This window comes from Electrona antarctica (assembly GCF_951216825.1).
Source record: "Electrona antarctica genome assembly, chromosome: 15".
Taxonomy (NCBI): Eukaryota; Metazoa; Chordata; class Actinopteri; order Myctophiformes; family Myctophidae; genus Electrona; species Electrona antarctica.
The window spans coordinates 26,623,531-26,650,792 of record NC_136796.1 but is presented as its reverse complement, the minus strand read 5'-3'; the positions used below and the strand labels follow the sequence as shown (position 1 = coordinate 26,650,792).

At 42.1% G+C, this 27,262-nt stretch overlaps 1 protein-coding gene across 4 annotated transcripts; it reads left to right on the top strand.

Moving 5' to 3' along the window:
- Positions 1-213: 213 nt before the first annotated feature.
- On the top strand, positions 214-25,516 carry ago3b (argonaute RISC catalytic component 3b). Of its 4 annotated transcripts, XR_013791763.1 has the most exons (21): positions 214-400; positions 567-830; positions 3,493-3,673; positions 3,918-4,038; positions 4,324-4,535; positions 7,232-7,368; positions 7,456-7,590; positions 7,962-8,049; positions 8,705-8,852; positions 9,229-9,348; positions 9,753-9,896; positions 10,742-10,908; positions 11,659-11,843; positions 12,473-12,632; positions 13,207-13,297; positions 13,440-13,634; positions 14,688-14,822; positions 15,897-15,998; positions 18,727-18,926; positions 19,526-20,063; positions 20,199-25,516. XR_013791763.1 is itself a non-coding variant. In XM_079523062.1 (20 exons), the coding sequence occupies exons 2-20, from the start codon at positions 806-808 to the stop codon at positions 19,632-19,634; spliced, it is 2,622 nt and encodes an 873-aa protein (XP_079379188.1). In that variant the 5' UTR covers positions 214-400; positions 567-805; the 3' UTR covers positions 19,635-25,516. The 4 variants fall into 4 exon arrangements, 3 of the variants coding, with proteins under 3 accessions (XP_079379188.1, XP_079379186.1, XP_079379187.1); XM_079523062.1 differs by having other exon boundaries at positions 10,775-10,908; positions 19,526-25,516; XM_079523060.1 differs by having other exon boundaries at positions 19,526-25,516.
- Positions 25,517-27,262: the final 1,746 nt, after the last annotated feature.

Below are 27,262 nucleotides of genomic sequence, written 5' to 3'. Positions count from 1 at the left end.
CCCCCCCATCTGGAAATCAGTAAAATCATAATTTATAGAGATGACCAAAAAAATCGTTATTTATAATGATGAGGTGTGTAGACAAAGATTTCTTATTTGTTCATGTGAGATTGTCTTGAAATGAAACAAAATAAAATAAAATAAAATAAATAAACAAACACGACGAGTGATGGGAAGTGACGTTGTTTCGTGCGGTTGGTATTTCCTGACGGATTTCCCTCGGCGGAGGAGGGAGAGAGAGAGAGAGGGCGGACAGTAGTGAGGCTTTCATACCGGTACCGTACATTTATCTCCGACAGACCGCGATCACAGGAGGACGCCGGAAGATCGAAGCTCCTCTTTGGCGAGAAAACAAGTAGTTGACCCGGTGTGGAGGACGGATCCACTGACCCATTAGCAGGTACGCTGTACATCCATGTCGGTCTGGATGTCTGTAGTAGGTCGCTAGTTGTCGGCTAAGCTAACGCCGTCTGCTAACACTAATAAAATGCACCAAAACTACTACTCTCAGCTGTCAAAATGTCCTCAACAAACCACACATTATGCCATTGTCTGTCTTTCAGCAGAAACTGAAGGAGCTTCGGCGAACAGAAGAGGCTGTCTCTTGTTGTTCCAACTTTCTGCTGTCAGTTGCGGGGGCAAAGGGAAAGCAGGACCTCCGGGATAAGTGGAGGACCCCCCAAGCGGCCCGCCGGGTCCACAACAGCCGGGAGTTGAGGTTGACTAGTTGACAGGTGGCTAGAAGTCAAACTGGTCCAGAGATCTGATCACTGAGAGCCGGGGTGTCCCGACACAGACCTCATGAATGGAAATCGGAACATCAGGATCAGGTGAGAGATTTAGAATAACCTCAGTCAGTACAGTGTAAAATCCTGGGGTCCATCCATTTGCTTTTGTAAAACCTCAGACAGTTACAAATGGACAAGACGCTCTTGAACACTGAGGATTGTCTACAATAAGGTGTGCACTGTGAATCAAGAGGAGTAGATGACCTCTGATACATAATATGTTGTAACGTTACAGCTCCTCAAACATCTTTAATTACCCCCACCCCTCCCCTATCCAGTAAGTCAATATGGGGGTTCATATTGACTGATCCTCTGTGGTTTTTGCCGGTCACTTGTGCGCCCTGTGTGCTCCAGTTTCTAACTGGTCTTACTCGCCAACGTCATTTGTTGGCGGCTGTCAGAAGCAGGTGGTGATCCTCCTGTCAGGTGTGGTGCCTGAAGTCTAGCTTAGAGGCAGGCTGTCTTGTGTGAACACTGAACAGTCAGTCAGGATTCACATTTGGGGGGAGGCGTTGCATTTGGAAGGGAAGACTTTCATACTGCTGTCATGGTTACACTTAAATATGGATATTATATATATTTATATATTTTTTTGTAGTTCATGTGGTTTCCGTTTGTAAAAAAAAAAAAAAAGAAATTAGCGAAGGCCAGCTTACTAACATGTGAGGCATCGATGCGTCATAGATTGTTCTTCATATATTATTGAACTTTGTGTCAGCTAACGGAGTTTACTGTTTCAGCCATATGCAGTTTGTAGTTGAACTTTTATATCACAGCTAAACGGACCAGACTAGAATTTACTTGTTGGAGCTCTATTCTACAAGTGTATGTGGGTGTCGGGCATTATGACAGGCAGTGCACTGCAAGAATGGTAATCACGTATGCCTACGTTCAGATGTTTCTTTGTCGAAGTATTTTGTGTTGTTGCATGTTAGCATATGAGCATATTTCTCATGTGGTTGGTAGGTGGATGGATGGATGGATGGTTGGTCGGTCATAGATTTTCATAGATCTATGGCCCTATCTTGGGCACGCCTGACCCTTTTATCCATAAAACTCTTTGCCATATTCTACTGTCTTGAAAAACATTTTAAAATAGTTAAACTAGCCGATCTACAATTCTCACGTTGTGAGCTTGTAGATCAGCTATTTGAACTATTTTAAAATGTTTTTAAAAATAGTAAGAAATGGCAAATAAGTTTAGGGATACGGGGTGGCGCAACATATAGCACCTAGTATAATTTTATATTTCGTTTTTTCTTTTTTGCTTTTACATTTTTAGACTATTTTCTCAAGCCTCCAAAGCTAAGCAAAGCAAATCTGGATGCACCTGTTTTCCTCTTGACAGCATGTCTTTAGTTGCTATGGTGAATCAGCAGCCACATGGGAGCCATTGGCACGGCAACGATACATTGGGAGCAAAAGTGCCACAAGAGGACGCAGCAGCCGAAAGTACAATGTCACTGAGTAGTAACACCTGCTTCTTGCAAAAGGGTCAGCCCTTGTTACTGTTACCCATTGCCACAAGCCCATGTATGCATGACACGAGAGTGACAAGAGTGTACAATGCACCCACATGTACTGTATGTCACCGACACCATCATGTCATTTACTGGAAGTACTGTGTGGTGTGGTGGATTTTCTGACTCATAACTGTAGGAAGCCTGTCGTTAAGTGATGTCACTGTTTGGCGGAGAAATTTACAGTTTAGGCATTATGGAAATTGGTAGAAAATTGGTACAGCTTGGCACACACACCCACTTCTCCTCATGTCTCACAATGAATGTGCTGGTAAGGAATAATATAGAGCTGCTGAGCTGGTACTGGTTCAATATGTCACCAAAATGTGATTGCACATTCCTGTGGAAGAAATCGTTGGTCTCTTTCTTCCAGTTTCATCACTTCATCACTTCAGTTTTCTTCAATCAAATGTGAAACAAAGTCAAATACGGTAGTTTTGACTGTAGCTGCCCCCACTCGCCTCCCTCTTTGAACTTTCTTTCTTATCGGCCACTTCCTTCCTACCCAAACTGCCTTTGTTTTCCTCAAAAAAGTCTGGCCTGGTTTGAAATGTGGAACTTAAGACATGCCCCCTCCACAGTGTGAATGATCAGACTGGTGGAAGGATGCATCTAGCAGTGTGAACAATGACACTTCATCAGACTGTTCGTCATGTTGGATACTGACCATCAAGGTGTGGCGTGTATTCCCTAATTTCATTGTTCTAACTTGCATGGCCTCTGAATGACAGTGCTCGTCTAGTTATTTGTTACATTGCACACGCTGCCACTTATATTGGTTTTGCTGAAAAACTTTACACAAAGCTCAACCAATCATTAAATCCGACTGGTCGGCTTGGCCAATCAGGGAAGCCGCCCCCAAACACAGAGATTCGGTGCATCCTCCACAGACCGTCGGACAGACGGATACAGATATTTGTGTTTTTTGTGTCACTATGAACTTCAAACAAGTTCAAGGGTCAAATGGGACAGGAGCTCCAATTTTGAGGTCGTTTGGTGGGACGTCGCTCAAGTTATGCCCAGGACAGACAAACGCATACACACACTGGTTTCGTGAATTAATAAATAGATGGTAATGCTGAGCTTTGTATGTAACTGATGATAGATTATATGTACAGTGGCCCATATATTTTCTTTTTCTTTAAATGTATTAATTTATTTTCTTTAACTCATGTTTCATACAGGAGCCGATGGGGCCCCAGCCCCAGCCTTCTCATTCGCGTTGCCACGGAGACCTGGCTATGGCACTGTGGGGAAGCCCATCAAGCTGCTGGCCAACTGCTTCCAGGTGGACATCCCAAAGATTGACGTCTACCTGTATGAGGTCGACATCAAGCCTGAGAAATGTCCACGCCGTGTCAACAGGTACTGTACCAGTACAGAGCAGACACTCTGCTGAGTCTGCTCACACACTAGACACGCTGAGCTGAGTGGTTCCAAATCCTGGTCTTGTACTAAAGGCTTAATACTTTTTTCAACTTGCTAATGCTAACTAGCAACAGGTCAGGTGTCTTCACTTGCTTCTTATGTTAAACCAACATATGGGGGAGTCGTATGAATCCAATCTATATGATATAATTTTCAACGTTTCCTCTTTTGTTTTCACTAGGGAGGTGGTGGATTCCATGGTGCAGCACTTCAAGGTGACCATCTTTGGGGACCGTAGACCAGTCTATGATGGGAAGAGGAGCCTTTATACTGCTAACCCGCTTCCTGTTGCTAGTGCCGGGGTAAGGATATAAATGAATACTAACACTTTAATAACACTTTTCACAAAGCATGACATGAATCGAGCACTTTGTTCAACAGCAAGTAAAGCGGTTGCTACACACATGAGGAATGGTGTGCCACCAGCTGTTGGATTTTTGAAAAGTTTGACCATGACAGTCCAGAAGCACAACTCAACCACAGTTGAATTAAGTTATTAACCTCCCCATTTAATCCAGCGAAGAGAGGAAGACACACACACACACACACACACACAATCTAACCTCAAAACTCGATAAAACCTCCAGGTGGATCTGGATGTCACACTGCCTGGTGAGGGGGGTAAGGACAGGCCCTTCAAAGTCTCCATCAAATTTGTGTCACTGGTCAGCTGGCACATGCTGCACGAGGTCCTGACTGGCCGAACTGGAATTCCTGAGTCTGTAGACCTGGAGAAGCCCCTCAGCACCAACCCTGTTCATGCTGTGGACGTTGTCCTTCGACACCTGCCCTCCATGAAGTGAGTCGTTTTCTCTTCATAAACTCTTGTACTCTACATTGACCTAAATGATAACTGAAGGTCTACTTCACACCGGGATCGATTTGTATTAATTTAAACTGCTTTATACTAGGAGTACATCCACACAGAACACGAACATAACGCAACAATTAGGTTTTTTTAAACAAGGTCGATATTTCGCCTTGCCACAAATATTTATAATAATTGTCCACGTGTGTGAATGAGGCATCACCAAAGTAATAGTTTGATGTGAAAATATCTCGAGGCAGTGTATTGCTTTTTTGCGTTGTGTGTGTGTGTGTGTGTAAATAACTTAAAGGGACAGTTTAAGTTCAAAATAAATTTTATATTTTTTGTCCATTGATTCCTAAGCCTATAATTGTATGATTCCTAAGCCTATAATTGTAGCCTGAGTCCGAGAGACAAAACAAATCCACGGAACGCAGCGAAGCAGGCTGGAACCCAGGCTAAATAATTTGATGACCGGTGGAGTCTACGGTAGGAGACTCAATGGAGACACAAAGGAGACTCTTGTGTCTCCATAGGGATCCACTGCTGGTCATCAAATTATTGGCTTAGGAATGCGACAAAAACAAAAACGATATCCATGAATTCAAGTCTCCATGGAATGCGGTGAGTAACAGATAGCTAAAAAAATATTTTTTTTGGGTGAACTATCCCTTTAAGAAAGCAGTAACTTTTCTGGCAGGTTGGCTTTATCTCGCAGACAACCAGATGGTAGTTTCATATCTGTATCCCCTTATCTTTCTCAATCTTAAATTGTTGACTGGAGAAGATTTACGATCAATGTAGTACTGAATTAAACATGAGCACTGTAACTCCTGCGGATTAGCTGTCTGGCTGTGAAACGTGAACCAAGGATGGGATGGTAGAAGATGTCTGTCTTGCTCCGTTATTGTATTATTCAGCATTTACCTACCAGACTGCTCGCACATAACATTACAGAAACCATTTGGTGGATGGATGCCTTTAAGTGGGGAACCAAATGCCTAACTGAACGGTGATCAGACCTCTGGTCTGGCTCAGATTGTCCCCATTTGAAGCTGGATGTCTCGTCAAATATAATAATAAATATAGCTGCAAGCAGCGATAAAACGGGACTAAGCAATAAGCCCTATTAAGCTGCTCAACAGTGCCACTTTAGGTCACCCAGCGGTATTGCAGCTGTTCGTATCCCAGACAGACAGACGAGGCATGAGTTATGTCTGTTCGAAGTGCCTGTTATCGCTGCTTGCAGCTATATGTTTTGTATAAAAAAAAATCACGTACAAACTTCTCTTCACCTGTGTTGATCCAGGCAACAACGCAAGGTTTAATTTTCGATTTAATTTAATTAACTATTGCTATTGCTTTAGCCAAATGGAGTAAGACTGGTTTCAGTGCTATTTGGCATGACCCTCTACCATACTGTAAAGTTTCTTGTGACGCTGCATGTATGTATTAAGGGAAAAAGAAATGTCATAAAACTGCAATTTTCATTGGCTCATAAAACCTTTTCACTTAAAAAAATGTACTCGATTCGTCTCTATAGGTCCAAAGTTCATGTGTATACATTACATTTTCGTGCATTTTGATCAAAGATCCCGCGAGGAGTTAGATTTGAACTGTTTTTCATATAATTCAAAATGGTGGGAGATCTGAAGGTCAGAGGTCAAAGGTCCCCATACCACATTTGTTCCTCATAAGGAAACGCATATGTGTATTGAAGTTTTATTGCTGGCGGTTAAACTATGACCTGAGCTATGCCTATTCAAAGTTTGCATTTTCAATTGATCGCTGTAGCAACAATGCACTGTGAGCTTGTGGATCTGCTGTTCACTACTTTTGAAATATGGTTTAAGTCCTTAAAGGAGAATTCCATGCTAGAAGGCTTTCTTACCTTTTCTTTGTAGTTGTTACATCCCCACCAAAGAGGTGCAGGTGTTATTTTGTGCAAAAACTCCTTATTGGCTATTTCCATACCATAAGCCCTCAATGAATTGCATTGAATTGAATGGGGCTATGGGGTGTTGTGCTAATTCGCTTATTTCCATCTAAATAAGTAGTAAAGTGTGCCGCTTGGGATATTATTTACATTATGAAGAGAGGATATATACAAAATAATAATAATTTTGAGCGATGGAAATAAGCAAATTAGCACAACACCCCATAGCCCCATTCAATTCCCATTCAATGCAATTCATTTAGGGCTTATGGTAGGGGAAATAGCCAATAAGGAGCTTTTGCACAAAATAACACCTAGACCTCTTTGGTGGGGACGTAACGACTACAAATAAAGGTGAGAAAGCCTTCTAGCATGGAATTCTCCTTAAGGGTACCAATTTGGGTGTTTGAAAATGTTATGGTCATCCTTTAACTGTGGCATGTCCTACTCACTGAATGGCACAGGGGAATTTAAACTCCTCCTGTCTCAGTGTTATGTCTATGCTCTACCCACTGAACCACACTTTGGAGATTGCATCAGGTATTAAATGTTGTTGAGGCCAAATGTACATGACCCAGCCACCATCTGTTCCTAACCATCGATTCGAGCTACACAGGAATTGAACTCCCAACCCTGGCAGTGTCAATGACAGTGACTACACCAGATCACACCAGGTGTTGTGGGAAAACACAATCATCAGGCTAAATGTGTCATACATAATGTAACCCAGCCACCGTCTCTTCCCTCCCAGGTACACCCCAGTAGGCCGCTCTTTCTTCTCATCCCCAGAGGGCTATGACCACCCGCTGGGCGGGGGAAGGGAGGTCTGGTTTGGATTCCATCAGTCAGTACGGCCCGCCATGTGGAAGATGATGCTCAACATCGATGGTTAGCGTGACTGAAATGAGAAAGGATAAAACTTGATGCATGCTTGTTTTAATTCGACAATGTAAGCTTTGGCCTCTCTGTGTTCAGTTTCAGCCACAGCGTTTTACAAAGCCCAGCCAGTCATCCAGTTCATGTGTGAGGTCCTTGATATTCACAACATTGATGAACAGCCCCGGCCCCTCACAGACTCTCACAGGGTCAAGTTCACCAAAGAGATCAAAGGTATGTGTCAATCTCTTGTCTGTGAGAGACAGGAATGTTCACAACAGCCTCTTTCTTGTGTCACTGTTTTCACATTGTGTTTTACTCGAGGCAGTATAAATTTCACTAAATTCTTTGTGTCTCAATTAGTTTTTGCTTTGCACTATAGTTCGTTTTCAATATAGGTAGGTAGGTAGTTGGTTAGTAGTTACTTAGTTAGGAGTTTTACTTTAATTACGGTTTCTCCACAAGTTAACTGCTTTCCTTAAATATAATCATTTATAAAACAAATTCTCTGTTCTTATATACTTTTTAATGTACGTTATACTGAAATGGATGAATATTTTATTCTTGTTACACTGTGATAACTGCTCTCACTGGTGCCTCCTCAGGTCTGAAGGTGGAGGTGACCCACTGTGGAACCATGCGTAGGAAATACAGGGTGTGCAATGTGACTCGACGCCCTGCCAGCCACCAAACGTATGTGTCTACTCTATACAGTATGCCTCAATTAGTGGCTGTTGTTAGTTTTCAGTAGAAGTTTGATGATCTAGCTGAAATGATTCAGTCATATTTAATTTAGTAATGGGACTGCAATCCATTCCACAGACAAAAATATAAATTGGCCATGGCCTTTTCTGCCTTTAATAGATAGTATATACAGTAGTCTGACAAGTAATGGGGGGAGAGATAGATGGGCAGTCAGGGATTGGTATTCGAACCCGCGACACGCTGTCACTAGGTGCCCGGACCACTACGCCAGCCTTCCGGGCCCATGCCTAACAAATCTAGCCACACAAAAACACACCTACCTTTAGCTTCGTCACTTGTAAATGTATTCCACGTTGAGGAAATAGTTTGAGGCATAGTGAGGAATAGTTTTCAAATGTGGATTGAATTGCAACTCAATTCTATTTTTCCAGGGGTTACATTAGTAGCGGTCCCGAATAAAAGTCATTAACACCAATGTTTAAATCCCAACATGTTAAAGGGATATTTCATAACATAAAGTTTGTCTCCCGTGGTCAGCACCTCCCTACTCTTGGTGTGCGCTCCTTCCATTTGAAAGGGATATTTCAACCATCCTTGTGCTGGCTACATTTATTCTATGTGCTCATTTCTTTTAACCATCCAGATTTCCATTGCAACTTGAGAATGGTCAGACAGTGGAACGTACTGTAGCCCAGTACTTCAGGGAGAAATACAACCTCCAGCTGAAGTACCCCCACCTCCCATGTCTACAGGTCGGCCAGGAGCAGAAGCACACATATCTGCCTCTGGAGGTAAGAGTTTTAGAACAGCAACATCTACTCGGATGTATTGACAGTTTTGACCGTCGATGGATAATCACGTTTCCAAATCTTATTTTCTGATGGTTGGCAGTGTCGTATACCTATCTATAGTTAAAGACCGCAGAGATTGTGCATTGAGGTGAACATGAATGTACAGTACATGTGACTGTTGAAGATTAAATGCAACATTACAATTTTGGCTGTTAAAATGTTCCACTTGCAGTAGCTCTCTGCCCGGCAAGCACTCTGAAAGTAGAACCAACTCCATTCTGTGTTGTTTATCCTGCTTATTAATTAATAAATTGCGTGTATATTGATGACGATTCCTGATCCTCTTGTGTTAACCCACGTTCCTGTGGCGCTCCAGGTGTGTAACATTGTTGCTGGACAGCGCTGCATTAAAAAGCTAACGGATAACCAGACATCCACTATGATTAAGGCCACAGCTCGCTCTGCCCCAGACAGACAGGAAGAGATCAGCAGGCTGGTGAGTACTGCACACCACCTGGTGGACTGGAAGAACATCTGCATGCAATACATTTTCAATCCTATAATTGGTTTTAATGACTAATGTCTCGGCTGTTTAGAGCCATTCATATTTCTTTAAGATCAGATTTAGGAATTTTATTACCGGTATTCAATATCTTTTTTTTTATCACTTTCAGCCTGGCGTCCTTATATTTTAACAATTTCAAAAGTATAAAAAATAGGTGGTCTACAAGCTATGCTATGGACTTTTATGTCCATAGCATATATCTTAACTTTATACTTATTATAAGAATATTATATCTTTGTAATGATGTGACTCTGTTTCGGAAAGTGTATTCTCTTATTGCTTTGTCTCCCATCCATCCTTTTTCTCACCCTGACCTTTGGTCATCTTGCCACTAGGTTCGGAGTGCAAACTATGAGGCTGACCCCTTTGTCCAAGAGTTCCAATTTCGCGTGCGGGATGAGATGGCTCAGGTTACAGGCCGTGTCCTGCCCGCCCCCATGCTGCAATATGGCGGCAGGACGAGCTCTGAACACTTTATGGTACATTCCCCTTTATATCACGCTTCATATGCATGTGTGTCTTTTGACAATATGCCTCTTTGTGTGTTTTGGTGTCAGCAGGTTTTCCCTCCAATTATATTGTGGATTAAGATGAGTCAAAGGAGGCTGATTTGCCTCCTAAATAGGACTTGAGTGGGAAAGAAAGCTAAAAAGTATCTAACATTATTTATATGGCATGTGCTGACTAATTTTATAAACAATAAGTAAGTAACCCCCATCATGTCATTTAAAAGTCCCATTTGAGGTGTTGACATTGCTTTAAGCGGTAAATGCAGGGTCAGGGTTAACCAGACCTCTGATTTGCCTACTGAAGGAAACCCTTTATCTTTGCATCTACTGTATAGTTGTTAAAAAATTATCATCTCTTTAGCTTTGCTTCAGCTCTACACCACAGTCCTCTCTGACTTTGGTTGTTTGTTTGGAATGTCTTTGTGGTTTATACTTTATTGTTTACATGCATGCTGTTTTGAATCCTTTTCATATTTTTGAGTGAATACTTTCATAATCCAGACAATTTAGTTTTCTTCACAGTGTACTATATCTTCTACACTCTTATAACCAACTTATAACCATTCGGTTTCAGAGCAACGTTATGCTCAACTTCAATGCTCAATTAATTACTTCATCAGCTTGCTAAAACACAATCTGTTTACACTCATCACTTTAGGCCAATCTGTAAAAGTTGTTTATCTTCAGTCTATACCTGCTTTGATTTCCACTGCCCTCTCTCTTTTTAACCCAATCAGCTGACCATGTCTCCATGTATGTGCCGTACTGTACGTACGTATGTACTGTATGTATGTGTGTGTCTGTGTGACCGCCAGCCCCAGCAGATGAACCCTGAACTGTCGTTGCAGAACCGCACCGTGGCCACACCAAGTCACGGGGTGTGGGACATGAGAGGAAAGCAGTTCCACACCGGCGTAGAGATTAAGATGTGGGCCATTGCCTGCTTTGCCACACAGAGGCAGTGCCGGGAAGAGATACTCAAGTGAGTTCACTTGAGCGCTATTAAAAAGCAAAAAAAAACAAATGTAAAATATATATTATATACAAGCTCATAAAGTGTTGCAATGAGAAGCAACACTTATAAGATTCACCTAAAAATGGTAAATGGTGCATTTATACATTTATACTGTACAGAGCGTTTTAGCACATCACGATGTGCATCACATTCAACTATTCACTCGCATTCAAATACAGTGTCAATGGTGGAGGGAAGCATGCAGAGCACCCACCAGCATTTAGGGTTTCAGTGTCTGACACTTTGACACACAGCCAGAAGGAGCTGAGTATTGGATCCTTCCGATTCCAAGACCGACGTTCTACCTCCTGATTCACTGCAGCACCAGTGTAATGACATGCCCATTGCACCTCCATTGGGATGCCAGGAATAATGTGTTTAAGACCACCTAATACTCATTGATGACACTCCTATAATCTCAGGGAATGTAGATTGAACAGAGCTTGTGTGGGTTGAAAGTTCCCGTTTTGATTCTGTCTGATGACGTGTACTGCAAGTCCTTCCCCCTCTCTGCCTTAAGTTTCATGTATCTATCCCCTCTAAATAATCCAAAATCAGACGTTGGTAGTGTGAGGTATTGTAGGTAGTATTAGAATCAACAGACCGACCAGTCACAGCGTTCCAGCTAGCTAGTTTCCACCCGACTAAACACTGGCACCGCTTTGTTATTGTTGTACCGTGTATGTATTGTCTTCCTCTCACCCATATCTCTCCCAGGGGCTTCACTGATCAGCTGCGAAAGATCTCTAAGGATGCTGGGATGCCAATCCAGGGCCAGCCGTGTTTCTGTAAATACGCCCAGGGCGCAGACAGCGTAGAGCCCATGTTCAGACACCTGAAGAACACATATGCTGGACTGCAGCTCATCATCGTCATCCTACCTGGAAAAACCCCCGTCTATGGTTGGTACATGGAGAGAGAGAGAGAGAGAGAGAGAGATAGCGATAGCGGTAGAAAGATGGATAGATCGTCAATCGAGAGATAGACCTTTTGATCCAGGTGTAATAGCAGAAACAGCCGGAAGCATGAAACACAGGATAGGTACAGGTAAGAGTATTGTGATAAAAATAAGATTTGAAAAAGGAGTCTAGAGCTGCACTTGGTCTGACTGAATCTACCATCTATGCTATCAATAGATAAGTATAATATACAATTATGAATAATCTATGAATAGTAAATACTGTATATGCATGAACATACAGTACATCTATTGCCTTTCAATGGATATGTATATACATGAACATACATCTATTGCCTTCCAATGGATATGTGCAGACTATCAACAGTGGATATGGGACTGATACAATATATGAATAGTCAGCCATCCTAAAACAGTGGGTATATGGATAATGTACAGACCATGAACAGTGAATAAAAAAGCATCAACAAAAATCTTTACAGCAGTTATCCATAACGGGCATCCGTCATGACAGAATCATCATGGACAATCACTCAACATGTACAGTTGGATCATGAGTCTCTGTTCATCTATTCTCCAGACAGTGTATGAACTGTTAACTGTGTTCTGCAGCTGAGGTGAAGCGGGTGGGAGACACCCTGTTGGGCATGGCCACTCAGTGTGTCCAGGTGAAGAATGTGGTGAAGACATCTCCTCAGACCCTCTCCAACCTCTGCCTCAAGATCAATGTGAAACTGGGAGGCATCAACAACATCCTGGTGCCACACCAACGGTAGCAACAGATTTTTGGTTTTGTTTTAACCATTTTCAACCTGGCAATTAAAATAGCAGAGGTATTTTGCTCAGACAAAAAATAAATGTCTTACCTTCAGGCAGTACTACTTGTCAACCAGTAGTGGTCATACCCTACCACAGGATTTAAATTAATTTTAAATCATGTTGCAGATTTTGTATATATTGTTTGTACGGCAATGTCTTTTGGAAATTCTTTATATCTTGTTATATATGTCTTTATTGCGTCTTATGTAGGTAGAGGCCTTGTATAAGCCCCCTGGGCTTCATGCCTCCTCCTGGCACTTTCCCTTTTTATAATGTTTTTTTTTTTACTTTTTTTTACTTTGTTATATTTTATTATACTGTGCAAAATAAAAATATAATCAAGAGCAGGGAGACTAAATGTGACTACGGCATTTGGGTAACTTGTATATTAGCATGCTCTACCATACAGATTGGTCAAACTCGCATTTTATTCACAAAAACAACATTATAGTGTAGCTTTAAGTGGTTTTCATAAATGATGTCTTAGCTTTACAATGTGCTTTGTCTCCTTCCCGACCACCATCCAGTCCTGCTGTGTTCCAGCAGCCAGTCATCTTCCTTGGCGCCGATGTTACTCACCCACCAGCTGGAGATGGGAAGAAGCCTTCTATTGCAGCGGTGAGACCTCGTAGGCCAGCCGCCCACTATATCAAGTCTGATCCTATGTCCCTCTGTTTCAAACTCCTTGTCATCATCAACATTTATGATCAATATCATGTATGCATGTCTTTTCTGTCTTTTCTTTTCTCTTGTGTGTCAGGTGGTGGGCAGCATGGACGCCCATCCCAGCAGGTACTGTGCCACGGTGCGGGTCCAGAGGCCCAGGCAGGAGGTCATCCAGGACCTGGCCTCCATGGTCAGAGAGCTGCTCATCCAGTTCTACAAGTCCACCCGCTACAAGCCCACTAGAATCATCTTCTACAGGGATGGAGTTTCAGAGGGCCAGTTCAGACATGTACTTATGCTCAGCGTTATTATTATTATTATTTATTTATTTATTTACTTTCACTGAGAATCTTTCGAGTTGACTCAAACAGATATCAGGCTAAATACTTTATTTATTTTTTCTCTCTCTCACTGCTTTATGGAATATTAAATATAACTGGGCCACAAAATGTAACTGTCTTAAAGTACCCTACAGATTCCTCTAGGGGGCAGTAGGACTGACTTATTTTATGTCATGGGGACAGTCAATTTAAGTAATCTGTCTGTAAAACCCCAAAATGTTATATTTTTATTTATGCAGTATGTACGGCTCAACATTTGTTTTCAGTGTCATCTGACTGATTAACCCATTTTGGGCAGGAACCCCTTTTGGTGTTTTAAACATTATGTTATAATTTAGCTATTGAAAAAATAGCAGACCTACAAGTTCATAGCGCGCCACATAGGTCTGCTATTTTTTTTAAATCGTTAAAATGTGCCTCAAATCTTTCAGAAAATTGTTTTTTTTTCGACGTCAGGCCTGAATGGGTTAAGGTAGAGGTAGTCTCCCATAGCCAGCCTCTCCACAGCGCCGCTTGTGTGTTTAGAGTAGACTGATGTTTGGCAGTCTTGCTCTCCACAGTTTACCCTCTATTTTCACTGAATCTCACTGTGTACTACAGTATGAAATTGTAAGTTCTTCACTTAAGGACGGGAACTCCTTTTGGTGTTTTAACTAAGCATTATGTTACACTTTAGCTGTTGAAAAATAGCAGATCTACAAGCTCATAGCGCGGCACTCGGTGCCACGCTATGAGCTTGTAGATCTGCTATTTTTTGAAAAATCGTGAAAATGTGGCGCAAATCTTTGAATATAATATATATTCTTTCAGAGTTTTTAACTCAAATCTTTGCTTCTGGGGGGTCCCTGGAACTACATATTTTCCGATGGGGGTCCGTGGCCAAATACAGATAATTCTGGGTGTCCTTGACGTGAAAAATGTTGAGAACCACTGACATAGAAACCTAGGGTTCTCAGAAAGCTGTCAGGATTTAGAAGCCACCTCTGTATTTCTCTATGCAGGTGCTGTATTATGAGCTGTTGGCCATCCGGGAGGCTTGTATCATGCTGGAGAAGGAGTATCAGCCAGGGATTACCTACATAGTAGTACAGAAACGCCACCACACACGCCTCTTCTGTGCGGATCGCAATGAGCGGGTGAGTAGTACAGTGACTTAGTTTTCAATTTAATTTGTATTTAGAGAATACTAAAAGCCAAGGCAAACGTCACCAATTGTCAACCTAAATCCCAATGGTTTGACGTGAGGAGATCAATAATATAGTGACGCAAAAAATACCTTATGTCTTGCATTTCTCCACAAAATGATGACGGCAAACTGCATCAACACAGAGCTTTTAAAAGGTTGTTGAATAAAATTATTATATTATTATTATTCGAGCCGAAAGTGGAGCCTGCAGTGCTACCGTTGCCAAGGTGGAGCCTGCAGAACCATTGCGGCTCAAGAATCCACCACTCCTGAATGAAGTGTCTGGTGCTGGGAGTCTGGTGCAACGCACAGGTCCTCGCTGTACTCCTGGTGAGAGCAGGAGTGGACCTGGTGAGATGTAGGAGGGGCCCGGACAGGAGGCAACCCACAGAGCCTAGTCCCTCCACATGCCAGAATTGTACCTCTCAGTCCCGGCATAGTAGTTCCGGAGTGGTACCAACGGATTGTGTGGCCCTGGTCTTTCCCTAGTGGGTCTGATCGAGGGTAGCTACTGGGACGTAAGTTGGGACCCCGGCTGGGTCACCCGAGTGAGGGGTATGATGTTCGTGAGACCCGAAACCCTGTTGACCTTGGGATACATCACTGAGGATACGTTCTATTGCTTTTCTCTGCATATAATTGTAAAATAATAATTTTAATCAATTTGACGGACTGAAAATGTGTACACTGTCACGTCTGGTCGCAACCGTTGGATAGCAGTGGGTTTGTTGCTGAAAAAGACATCAAGGTTATCCTTAGCACCATAGTAGCCGTCTGTCAGTGTTGGCTCTCAGGCACATTCAGCAACCTTTTTCACACCTTCCAAGCGACTGATTTTGTCCTCTCAGCTTTTGGAAGGTGTAGTTCCAGACTATATATGCTGTAGCATTCGGAGATTGTGGAATAGTTGGCTGGCTACGTGAGGCTAGGAAAATGGCAAACCTTGTGCGATAAGGTGTAAAAGTGCAATATCTAGTGGCTGAATGTTGTCTATTGCCCCTTTTTAAATGACTGCTTCTATCAGGTTGGACGAAGTGGAAACATTCCTGCTGGCACCACTGTGGACACAGACATCACCCATCCCTATGAGTTTGACTTTTACCTCTGCAGTCACGCTGGAATACAGGTATGTTTCTATGCATGCATGTCTCCGTGATCACTGGCTGGAGCTGGGAATAGCCATGATAATCTCATTTATAAGACGATAAGATAATGTGTCTAGAAAGATGGATACATGGGCAAGATACGATTTAAAACAAGCGCCCCCTCAGTGACTATCGACTACCAGGCTCTGCGTAAAAGGTCACCCTGGGTCAAATAGCTGTCACCATTGGGCTTGCATGATCCCTTAAGCCAAATTCCAATACCACAACTTTTACACTCGCTCACTCTCCTCGCGTCCTCCACTCGGTCCTTAGCCCCGCCCCCAGCGAGGAGGAGAGGATTCGATGCGAGGACAGAGTGGTGGAGTGGATTTGCCTCTAGAATCGGAATGTACTATGCTGTCATTTCAAAGCGACGGCACATTCCGCGATCACTTATGACGTGTATCAATTTAATTCAAAGGGCTTTATTGGCATGGGAAAACATACGTTTACATTGCCAAAGCAAAAGTGGAACAATACAATTTGTCACACAGCTGGATCACTGGAACCAGAGCCGTGGATGAGAAAGTGTAGTACAGAATAGACAATACATCAATGTGTATGGCCAGTAAGTAACATTTGCACAGCTATTTATTCCTGAAATAGTGAATAAGCGCCGGGATGCGCAAAGTCGCAAACTTATATTATATGATTACCAGTAAGACGCCTTAAGGAGACGGGCGACCGAAGGGCTTACACACTGTACCAGAATGTCACTTCATTATGTCAGCACTGTCGAATTATAAGCGAGTTGTAGTGTGTGTAAGTACTAAGTAGCTTGTTGAAAGGCATTTTTTGTGGGCTTGTTTTCATAGACCTGGCAACAGTGTGGCACAATAATAGGCCAACGTGACATATTCAGCTCAGTCCACATATACATAAATACATTAGTGTCACCGACTGCTATGAATCAGTCATGACTGCTATCAATCTGTGCATTCCTGTACAGAGAGAAATTAACTAGCTTTTGAGGCAGATGAAGTGCGCATCTATACCTATATTTATATAGCCTACTTTTATTATGCTTTATATCAGGGGTGCCCACACATTTATGACATGAGATCTACTTTCAAAATGACCAGCTCAACAAGATCTACCCACTGAAAAAATAAGTGTACCATTGCTGAAAATAGTTTAAATATATAATGTACCTGGGCGGGCTTTGGAATAGGGAGAAATTATGACAGGCAGTTTCTGCTGTCAAAATATGTCCCCCCGTATTTAACTTAAACGCCCAATGCATTCTCAATGGCAATAGCACAAACTTTGCCATGCTACTAGTCCTACATACTTACACCTAGAAACCCCATTCAAACCTATTTAGGTTCATCTTACGGTGGACATGTTTGCCTGAAAAGAAATCTTTGAAATGTTTCATAGTTTTAGAAATATAGTGCTTTCAAATTTGAGAAATTTATAATGGGGCTCAATGGCAGCTCTATGGCACGTCAAAAAATTACTTTCACCTAGAAACTCTATTCACACATTTTATAATTCAGCTTATTGTGGAGACACATGCTGGAACTTTTTACTTTGAAATGATTTGTAGTTTCGGAGTTATTTAACTTAAACGCCCAATGCATTCTCAATGGCAATAGCACAAACTTTGGCATGCTACTAGTCCTACATACTTACACCTAGAAACCCCATTCAAAAATATTTACGTTCATCTTATGGTGGACATGTTTGCCTGAAATGGAATCTTTGAAATGTTTCATAGCTTTAGAAATATATAGTGCAAGGACACTTCGACACCAACTCTGGGGGAGCCCGGGTTCGAACTGGCAACCTTGCAGCTACCATCCAGCCACTCTACCCCCTGAGCCACCGCCGCCCTGTTTTGGTTTGGTTTTACTATAGTTTATGACAGAATGGAGAGAGAAAGCTAAATTAATTGACAAAGTACATTTGGAATTTGTCACCCATCCTACACACCCTATATATATCATACTTGTTGTGGTCCTTTCACTTTCTCATATGTAGGCTGTAGATAGGCTACTTTATCATTCTGAAGCTCTATTAATTCAACGGAAATGTGTCTCTTCCACAAACGGCAACGCTTTTTAGTTGTGTGTGTGTGTGTGTGTGTGTGTGTGTGTGTGTGTGTGTGTGTGTGTGTGTGTGTGTGTGTGTGTGTGTGTGTGTGTGTGTGTGTGTGTGTGTGTGTGTGTGTGTGTGTGTGTGTGTGTGTGTGTGTGTGTGTGTGTGTGTGTGTGTGTGTGTGTGTGTGTGTGTGTGTGTGTGTGTGTGTGGGGTCAGCTGCAGCGCTAGTGGATTGGGGGGGGGGGGGGGGGGGGGGTGGGTTGCATAGTATCGGGTTTCAAGCAGTGTTTTCTGTGCCACATGTGGAGGAGGAAAAAAACGTGTACACGTGATGTGGAAACCCGCCGCGAGGAGACTAAATACCCCACTGAGCCGCACCTGATGTACACTCGCTGTATGTGCTCTCCACTCGGCTCCACTCGCTGTATGTGTTCTCCACTCGGCTCCACTCGCTGTATGTGTTCTCCACTCGGCTCCACTCGCTGTATGTGCTCTCCACTCGGCTCCACTCGCCTCCTCAATTGAGCATATTAACAATTGGAACGTCATCCTGGAATGACCCCGAGTTACCGAGTGAGAGTGAGCGAGTGGCCGAGATTTTGGGTATTGGAATTTGGCCATGGTCTCTCTGACACTTTGTCCTCTCTCTGTCTCCTTTGTCCTCAGGGTACGAGCCGGCCGTCTCACTACCATGTCCTGTGGGATGATAACCTGTTCACGGCTGATGAGTTCCAGCTCCTCACCTACCAGCTGTGTCACACTTATGTCCGCTGCACGCGCTCGGTCTCCATCCCTGCGCCCGCCTACTATGCCCACCTGGTGGCCTTCCGCGCCCGCTACCACTTGGTTGACAAAGAGCACGACAGGTGGGGGGGAGGGTTATTTAGCAAGTTAGGCAGGCCATTGTCTCTCCATAGTGAGAGACAATAAGTACTGAAAGTAAATCTAAGAATTAATAAAAAAACAGCCCATCCTTTCCATTGCATTCATTATTGATCGCCAATACAACTAAAATGGCAGCACCGTAAACACACAGGCACTCCCGGGTGGTACAGGGGTATGGGTTCCAAACCACTGCCGCACTGTGTTCCAGTGTTGTGTTCCAGTAAACAATTGACCGTGGTCATGGATGGAAAGCTGCGCAGGAGCGGTAATCTCTGTCACTGCATTAGCGTCTCCTACAGGTTGGTCAGGGTGCCTGGATAGCATGGTCCTCTGTACGTGTTACTCTCCCTCCTAGGGAAACGCAACATTGTCACATGAAAAGAAGCAGCTGTAACATCCAACAAGACCAACTGTAGGGTCAGCATTGACAGGGATTACACAGTACACAAGTTGTATAACTAAATTTGGAGAAAAGGGAAAAACGATTTGAAGAAAACAATGGCAGCACAATAGAACCCTGATTATTTTCCTTTCTTTAAATACTGAATGCTCCATCTCTCTCTCTCTCTCTCTGCCACAGTGCGGAGGGTAGCCATGTGTCTGCGCAGAGTAACGGCAGGGACCCCCAGACTCTGGCCAAGGCTGTTCAGATTCACCATGACACACTGAGGACCATGTACTTCGCCTGAATCTCCTGCTCTTCCTCGACTCGGACCCCTCCTGAGATACGTCCCGCCCACCCAGCCAGTCAGTCACTTTCAGTGTTCTGTTGGTTCAGCACCCTTGTTTGTCACCCAGAAGCTCCTGGTGCTGAGGCAACGTTGGCCAATGAAACGTGAGGATGCCAGGCGTCCCTAAAGGACATTCACAAGCCAGAGATGAGCAGCAGGAGGAGGAGGAGGGGTTTAGAAACATATGCAATATGAAACCAGCCAATTGTCTCTGCACTCTAACCCCACCTATCCATCTCTCCCCATCTGGTTTGTTTATAATGGATGTGATCCAGCTCAAAGTTTTGTTTTGTTGGGGGTGGGGGGTCCTCAGAAAGTTGAGTATAGAAAAGTAGCAATTATTTTTGCAGCGTATGTTGTGGACCCATTTGAGGTTCTGGCTCCATGGTTTGAAATGAAATGAAATGATTACTATATTTACCCAGGGTATCTGGGCTAAGCTCAAGAACTTGTTTCCAGCCAGGCCCTGCTCATAGAACATTTCATCGTAGTGGTTCAATGCCTTGTTCAAGGGCACTTCAGTTTATGGTGAGTGACTTGGGCAAATCATGCTGGTGTACGTTGTATGACGTTGCGTTTGTTTGAGTACAGTATGTACATGTTTGTCTGCTCAGTGAAAGGCGAGGTGGCCGGTGATGCCTACCAGGTTGGAAAACCCTCATAAATCATAGTTTAGCCCTCTTTTGTCCCTCAAACAATAGGCTGCCTTACTCTCTCCCTTTTAAAGGGATAGTTCAGATTTATTTTACTTAAGCTGTATGAAATACTTACCATTAATATAGTGGTTGCAACTGTATTAATTGATTGCCTGAGTCCCGTGGTGGCAGTTCTGCTCTGGTTTTGGTGAAATTGGGGCATTGGGGCCACGCATTATAAGTAAATTAATCCACAAAACTAGCATCCTTTGTATTGTTGACCTATTTCTAAAATATTAGCACAATTTACGTTCATTTTTTACCCCTATATCACACAAAACTATGTTTTTTGTGTCCATATCACTATGCCCAAAAAATATGAAGAAAATGTGATAGAGGGGTCAAAGTTGAACGAAAGTTGCGCTATTATTTTAGAAATAGGTCAACAATACAAATGAGGCTAGTTTTGTGGATTAATTTACTTTTAATGCGTGGCCCCAGTGCCCCCCACAAAATGACCGGAACTACTTAATATTATCCAAAACCAGAGCAGAACTCCGACCACGGGACTCGGGCAATCAATTAATACAGTTGCAAACACTATATTAATGGCAAGTATTTCATAAAACTTAAGTTCAAAAATTGTGAACTATCCCTTTAAGCCAATGGTTCCTTATAGTAATATCTACCGATACAAACGATGAATGAAATGCAGATAATGTTCATTTTGTTTTCTCTTCCTTTCTTTTTCTTTTCTTTTTTTTTTAACCTTGAGCCACATACAGCCATTGTTTTTAGGGATTGTGTAACGTTTGATGCCTTAGTGAAAAGGCGAGAAATCATATACTGTAGCAGACTGTTAGAATACTAATCCTCAGCCATGCAACAGACCTTTTTAGAACTCTCACTTAAAGAAGAGTTAGCTTGGTACAGAGTTTTATATCAGAGACTTTCCCTGTGTGTTTTATTCCTCCTGCTATTTATGAGACTTTTTTTTTAATTGCATTCATTTTCAGCAATAGAGCACAGTGCACAGTTACCAATTGTCTATCATTCATTAACCAGTGATGACGGGTTTTCTTTTTTCAGTTTCTCCATAAGGAACTGACCAATAGCGTTGTCATGGACTCTTTCAGTGCAATAAGGTGTTGATGCAGACAGGGCTTGTTCAGTGGATGTTTTAGGCTGGTTATTGCTAGGACGGTTCACCTCCTGTTGGGGGTTTGTGTGATTGACTTGGGGCAAGTGACAATTAATTGGAATTGCAGAATGTAGCCTACAGTATCTCTGAGTACGGTGGTGCTGCGAGTTGGTGTATAGTTTGTAGTGCATTCTCAAATAGGTGTGGGTGTTATTTTTACATACACAGGGTCTGTGTGTTTACTTTTGGGCAATGCATAATTTGTGTATACTTTCAGTACAACGCATGCTGATGATACTTGAGCCCTGTTTTATACTTTGTCGTACGATGGTGTCGCGTGGCCAAAATTACCACAATCTCATGCCAGGTTGAAAGTGGTTAATGAAACAAATCGTTATTATCAGATGTACTGACAAATTATAAATATGTGACATCCCATATACAATATTCATCCTTTTTAAGAGTGCACTGCAGTGTCTGGTATTGGAAAGATGTTGAGCGAACACAAAGTGCCTGATTTGATTAGAGAGAGAACCTATTTTGTAAGGTGGAAGGTTTGAGCCTAATTTATATATAGGCTTTAGAAACATGTTGGTTTGGGTGCCTCCGTTAATGCGTTGAGTCAAACGGCCTCAGAATCTCTTTGAAGCATATTGAATAAAGCAGTGTGTCAACATTGATCCACTGACCTCATGTGGTTACAAATGTGAATGACCAGATAGACAAGGATCTGGTAGCACTCAGCTGTTTGCACTGTTGAAGTTAATCACTTCAGACTTTTATCTAGTTTTGTTGCATTTGTTATCAGAGGGCATTAGGGCTGGGTGTCGTTGGCCATGTTGTAATACCGATCTAATTGAAATTGATTCCGTAAAAACAAAACAAAAGATGCGTTCTGTTGGATGAAAGCACATTTCATCATGCAATAGTCATCGTCTACTTTGTGTTACATGTTTACATCATCTTCTATAAATAAGTACTTTAAAATGCAGATAGATGTGTGTACATTGATTGAATATTGAAGAATCTAACATTTTGAAGTTTATTGATACCTTTTTGATACCTCTTGAAATCGCCAATATCAAAAAGCAAGTGTAGCACTATTGCTTATACCCAGCCCTATGGGGCATTGTCTCTCATGGACTTGCAGTGCATACAGAATACACCAGATTTAAGAAACAAACAAACAAAAAAAAGTTAGGTTTCCTTAACGTTCCACTTGGACCAAACCAGTGTGCCTGGTGGAGGAATTGCCTAGACGACTCCCTCCTCTCACATAGGTGCTTATAGTGTAAGCAGGAGGTGCAGTGTAACAATGGGCTCTATACTAGCCATGTGTTATCAGAACCAAACTAGCTGCTATAACTAAAGGTTAAGGATGTTCGTACAAAGCATTTATTTAATATTGCATCAAATATGTAGGTTATATATTCATGCAAAGAAAGACTATAAGGATATGACCGTTAACTGCACTTGCAAGATGCATGCATTTAAGAACACATGCTGAGGTGTACATTTTGTGGAGGCAAATGGACCTGTGTCTGGGACATATTTAAATGCTGATTAGAATTAAAACGGCAAACTCCTTAAGACTATGAGATGCCTGTATACTTGGATGCAGCAAGTGATAGGATTTTAAACACAAAGTGTGTGTGTGTGTGTGTGTGTGTGTGTGTGTGTGTGTGTGTGTGTGTGTGTGTGTGTGTGTGTGTGTGTGTGTGTGTGTGTGTGTGTGTGTGTGTGTGTGTGTGTGTGTGTGTGTGTGTGTGTGTGTGTGTGTGTGTGTGTGTGTGTGTGTGTGTGTGTGTGTGTGTGTGTGTGTGTGTGTGTGTGTGTGTGTGTGTGTGTGTGTGTGTGTGTGTGTGTGTGTGTGTGTGTGTGTGTGTGTGTGTGGCGAAACCATTTCTTGATGTCAAGACATTACCAGCATTTAGTTTTGACGTGAAAATCAGCAAATGATGGTTGCAGGCACGATTTTATCCAGTTGCCCTTTCGCTATTTTTTGTGACATGCCCAAATAGGGACACCAGGTTGAAAGTGGTCAACGGTGCGAACAGGTGTGTAGAGTTGGCCATCTAGGCCTCTACCCCACTCATACGGATAATGTTGAATTATACAGCCTTATGGGAATGTTCTCCACTTACAGTATGTTGCCAGTTGCCACGGAATTGAACTACATAGCCTAGGGGTGGTAGAACATAAGGCTGAGAATAATAGCCTTGCCTCATCTTGCAGTGCTGGACATCAGATGCCTTTTCCTCACACCATTCAAAAGCATTTATAAATTCTGAATGGAGATATATTTATATTAACGGAATGCACACCACTTATTTTTGCTAACATAAATCCTATAAGATATGGAACCATGATGGCTGTAACGAAATATGACATTAATAATGTAGTACTAGTCACTAATCCAAACTTGATAATGCAATAGGTTTACTTGTCTTATGTGGAAGCAGAAACTGATGTTGCTGCATTGACCTTCTGTGTGGAGATTGTGCTTTTTTATATATATTTAGAGAAGGTTATGTTGTCATGTATTGAACAGATGAACTTCCACCCCTCCTCTGTTACTGCGTTTTATTCTCTAACCAAAGGACCTGTGAAGACCTCCATCTTACTATGAATATTAATGTTTTATCATCTCTTGAAAAACTTGTCGGGGAAGAGAATAGATCTGATTGACCCTATAATGGGGCGTAATATATTTTGCAATGTCTAAATAATACTGTACAGTACACGTCAAACTTTGCCTGCTTTTTGCTTTGTGGTATTCCTGGGAGGAGGGTTGAAAGTTCATCCTTGGACAGAGTCGTACTTTCTAGACTGTGCCTTTCCTTATGGTGCTGAAAACAAGTAAATCAAAGAAATCTTAACATTCAAAACTTTTAGGGTGAATCGCCCATGTCTGAATATATATGACAATACTGTACTGTAAGGTGTGTATGTGTGTTATACCTTAACATGCCAAGAACACAAAAGTATGCATAACTTGATCAGTTTGGTGCTGGCAGGACCAAAAGGCCTGTGGAGATTGGTTAAGTGGACGGGCACTCAAAGCACAACCCACCAATTAGCATTTCAAAAATGGGGACAAATTATAAAGGAAGGCCCATAGACTAGTAATTAAATGTATTTCAGCATTATTTTTTTGATGATACCTTCCCTTCTATACAGTGCTAAGTGTGTATATATATATATATATATATTATTTTATTTTTTTCCTGATGTAGACTCAAAGAGTGATGTTTGAGGTGTTCATCTTGTGTGAGCAGCAATAACAAAGTGTAAGATTTCTGTGCAGTCGTATGTTGCATCATGTTGTAGGCTTACATTGACAGCTGGCTTCTTTGAGTCTACCAGTATGATCTGATAGCACTTTTCTATATTTTAAAGTCAACAGTCTAAATTACAGTGGGGTGTAGACAATTTACATGCGTATCCTTCTCATGTTTGGAACCTCTAGCCTTCTCAGAATGTATGCATGCCCCCTTCCCCAAAGCAACTTTACAGAGCAAAGTACAGTAGGAGGAGGAACTACCCCATATTGCTGTGCATGAATGAACCACTCTTTTACCTGCTGCACACCTGGACCTCATTGTGTGAGTGTGGCAAGTGGGGGTGATCCTCCATATTGTTGTTTTCAAAGTTTAGACATTTGAATTGTTTCTGAAAGGGGCCTTTGAATTTGATGAAGCTGAGCATTATGATTTCAGTCACTCAGTGTATGACAGCATTATGAGATGATGCAGTAGTTGAGTTGTCCCCCGAGTGCCCGTGTCCCATGTAAGGGATTCCTCACAAATAGATCTACAAACCCTACACTACACCTCTGTGGTTGGCTGCATAGATATTCAAAAAGTAATGAAAACAATGCTTTGGTTACACAGTATATTAATGTGTTATGTTTTGCCTGATTATGAAATTGTGTCACTTTTATATATAATTGTATGTGTGTCCAGATCTTATTTGTCTTAACTCTTATCTGATCCTGGTCCCAGTTGAGCCTTTTTATTTGGTTGTCATATTTAATTATTTTGATTAAATACTCATGTATGAAACCTGAGTGTTTTTAATAATTTCACAAACTGCAAACTGGTGTATTTAATACATTTCAAATGGAAATAAAATGTTTAATTATGGACATCAAATTGATGAGCAGCATCATTCAATACATATTTGTTATATAGGCCTACGCATTCATTGTGTTCATGGCCGCTGGCGTCATCAGCAGCAATTAATATGACTGGATCAATGAGTGTTTTTATATTAAGAACTGCGTTTGAAGGTAGGCATATCACATTTTAATTATTGAGCATGGGTTTGCTTTGTGTTGCTTGGAAACGGTGAGTTGGGGCTACTTGAATAGCCTACTCTGGAGAATCGCAGCTGCTAAACTCTTGAGGTGAGTAGAACTTAAACGATGTCTTAGATCAAGTCAAATAACTTTTGAAGGATGGATCAAAATCGTCAATGGGCCTACATCCAATGTGAATTAATTGCAGTGACAATTCTGTGATTAACTTAATGGATATTTATGGCCTGGGATAGGCCATGTTCAGAAGCTACGTTTGACCATCTCTCTATCACTGCTCACGTTGAAACGAAACCAACTTAATTGCTTTATTTCCAATATAAAGGTCGACGTGATGAGTGAGCATATTGTTTATACAGTAGGCCTATCTGGCGTCATAACAATCGTCGATCATGTTTACCGTGGCTGGCTCTGCCTGCCCTTCACCTTGTCAGGCGGAAGGCAAGGCGGAGATAAGAAATGGCAAACAAATGTTAGAAACAAATCACACCCGTGTGAAGTGAGGGGTGCTCCAATATCATCGCTGTCAATGGGATACTTTGTGTAGGTAGGACAAAAATAGCTGATTTGCTCGTACGTAAATTCTCCATTCATTGTCAATGGGAATTGGGAATGTATAATCATTGTGTAGGACAACAATAGCTGATTTGCTTGATAGCTCGTCAATTTTATTTATAGGAATTTAATGTTTAGGCTAGCGCACCTCAAACAAATCACACCCATGTGAAGTGAGGGGCGCTCTCATCTGCACTGCACTCTAGAACAGGGACTTTAAGCAACGACAGGACGGCTCCGCTAGGCGGAAGTACGGCGGCTATGTCACCGTAGCTGTCAAAATCGTTAAGCAAACAGCCGACCGCGACATTGGTTCCCATGGTCTATGCAGCATGTGTCAAACATAAACACTTTTTTGTCAAAACAAATTCTTATGTGTGTATACACAATGGCAAATAAAGGTATCTGAATCATCATAATTTTGCTCACACATATGACGTAAATTCATGTCAATGACATAAAATGTTTGTGTTAGGAGAAAATTGCCGATTTGCTCGTCCACATATGACGTAAATTCTCCATTCATTGTCAATGGCATTTTATGTTTGTGTTAGCACAAAATAGCCAATTTGCTCAGATACTCCTCGAACCCACCTCAGTCCTGCCCATTTTGATAGGCTGAAATGGCTTAGGGTTGACGACAGAGTACAGCACTTTCAATGGGTCTGGTCTTCAAGATTCGATGCACCACCAAGATACCCATGTACCTGTCCAAATAAAATACTTCCTTAATGTCAACGAAGTCCACACTCACAACACCAGAAGGAGTTCAACAAACCACGTGCAACCGATTCGGCTCAAACAAGGGATTAAATTAATTTCGCTCCTATGCAACTAAAATGTGGAACGCCCACCAACAGCCATTAAGACATGTGAATACCTTAGTCTTATAGTCTCCTTCAAAACCGCTCTCAGAGAGCACCTACGGACGGCTGCA

What these genes read in the sequence shown, in the direction of transcription:
- ago3b (XM_079523060.1), top strand. Translation starts at nt 806, where the DNA reads ATGGAAATCGGAACATCAGGATCAG. An exon ending in TGTCCACGCCGTGTCAACAG is followed by an intron (nt 3,674 to 3,917) that starts GTACTGTACCAG and finishes TGTTTTCACTAG; the next exon opens with GGAGGTGGTGGATTCCATGG. An exon ending in CGACACCTGCCCTCCATGAA is followed by an intron (nt 4,536 to 7,231) that starts GTGAGTCGTTTT and finishes CTTCCCTCCCAG; the next exon opens with GTACACCCCAGTAGGCCGCT.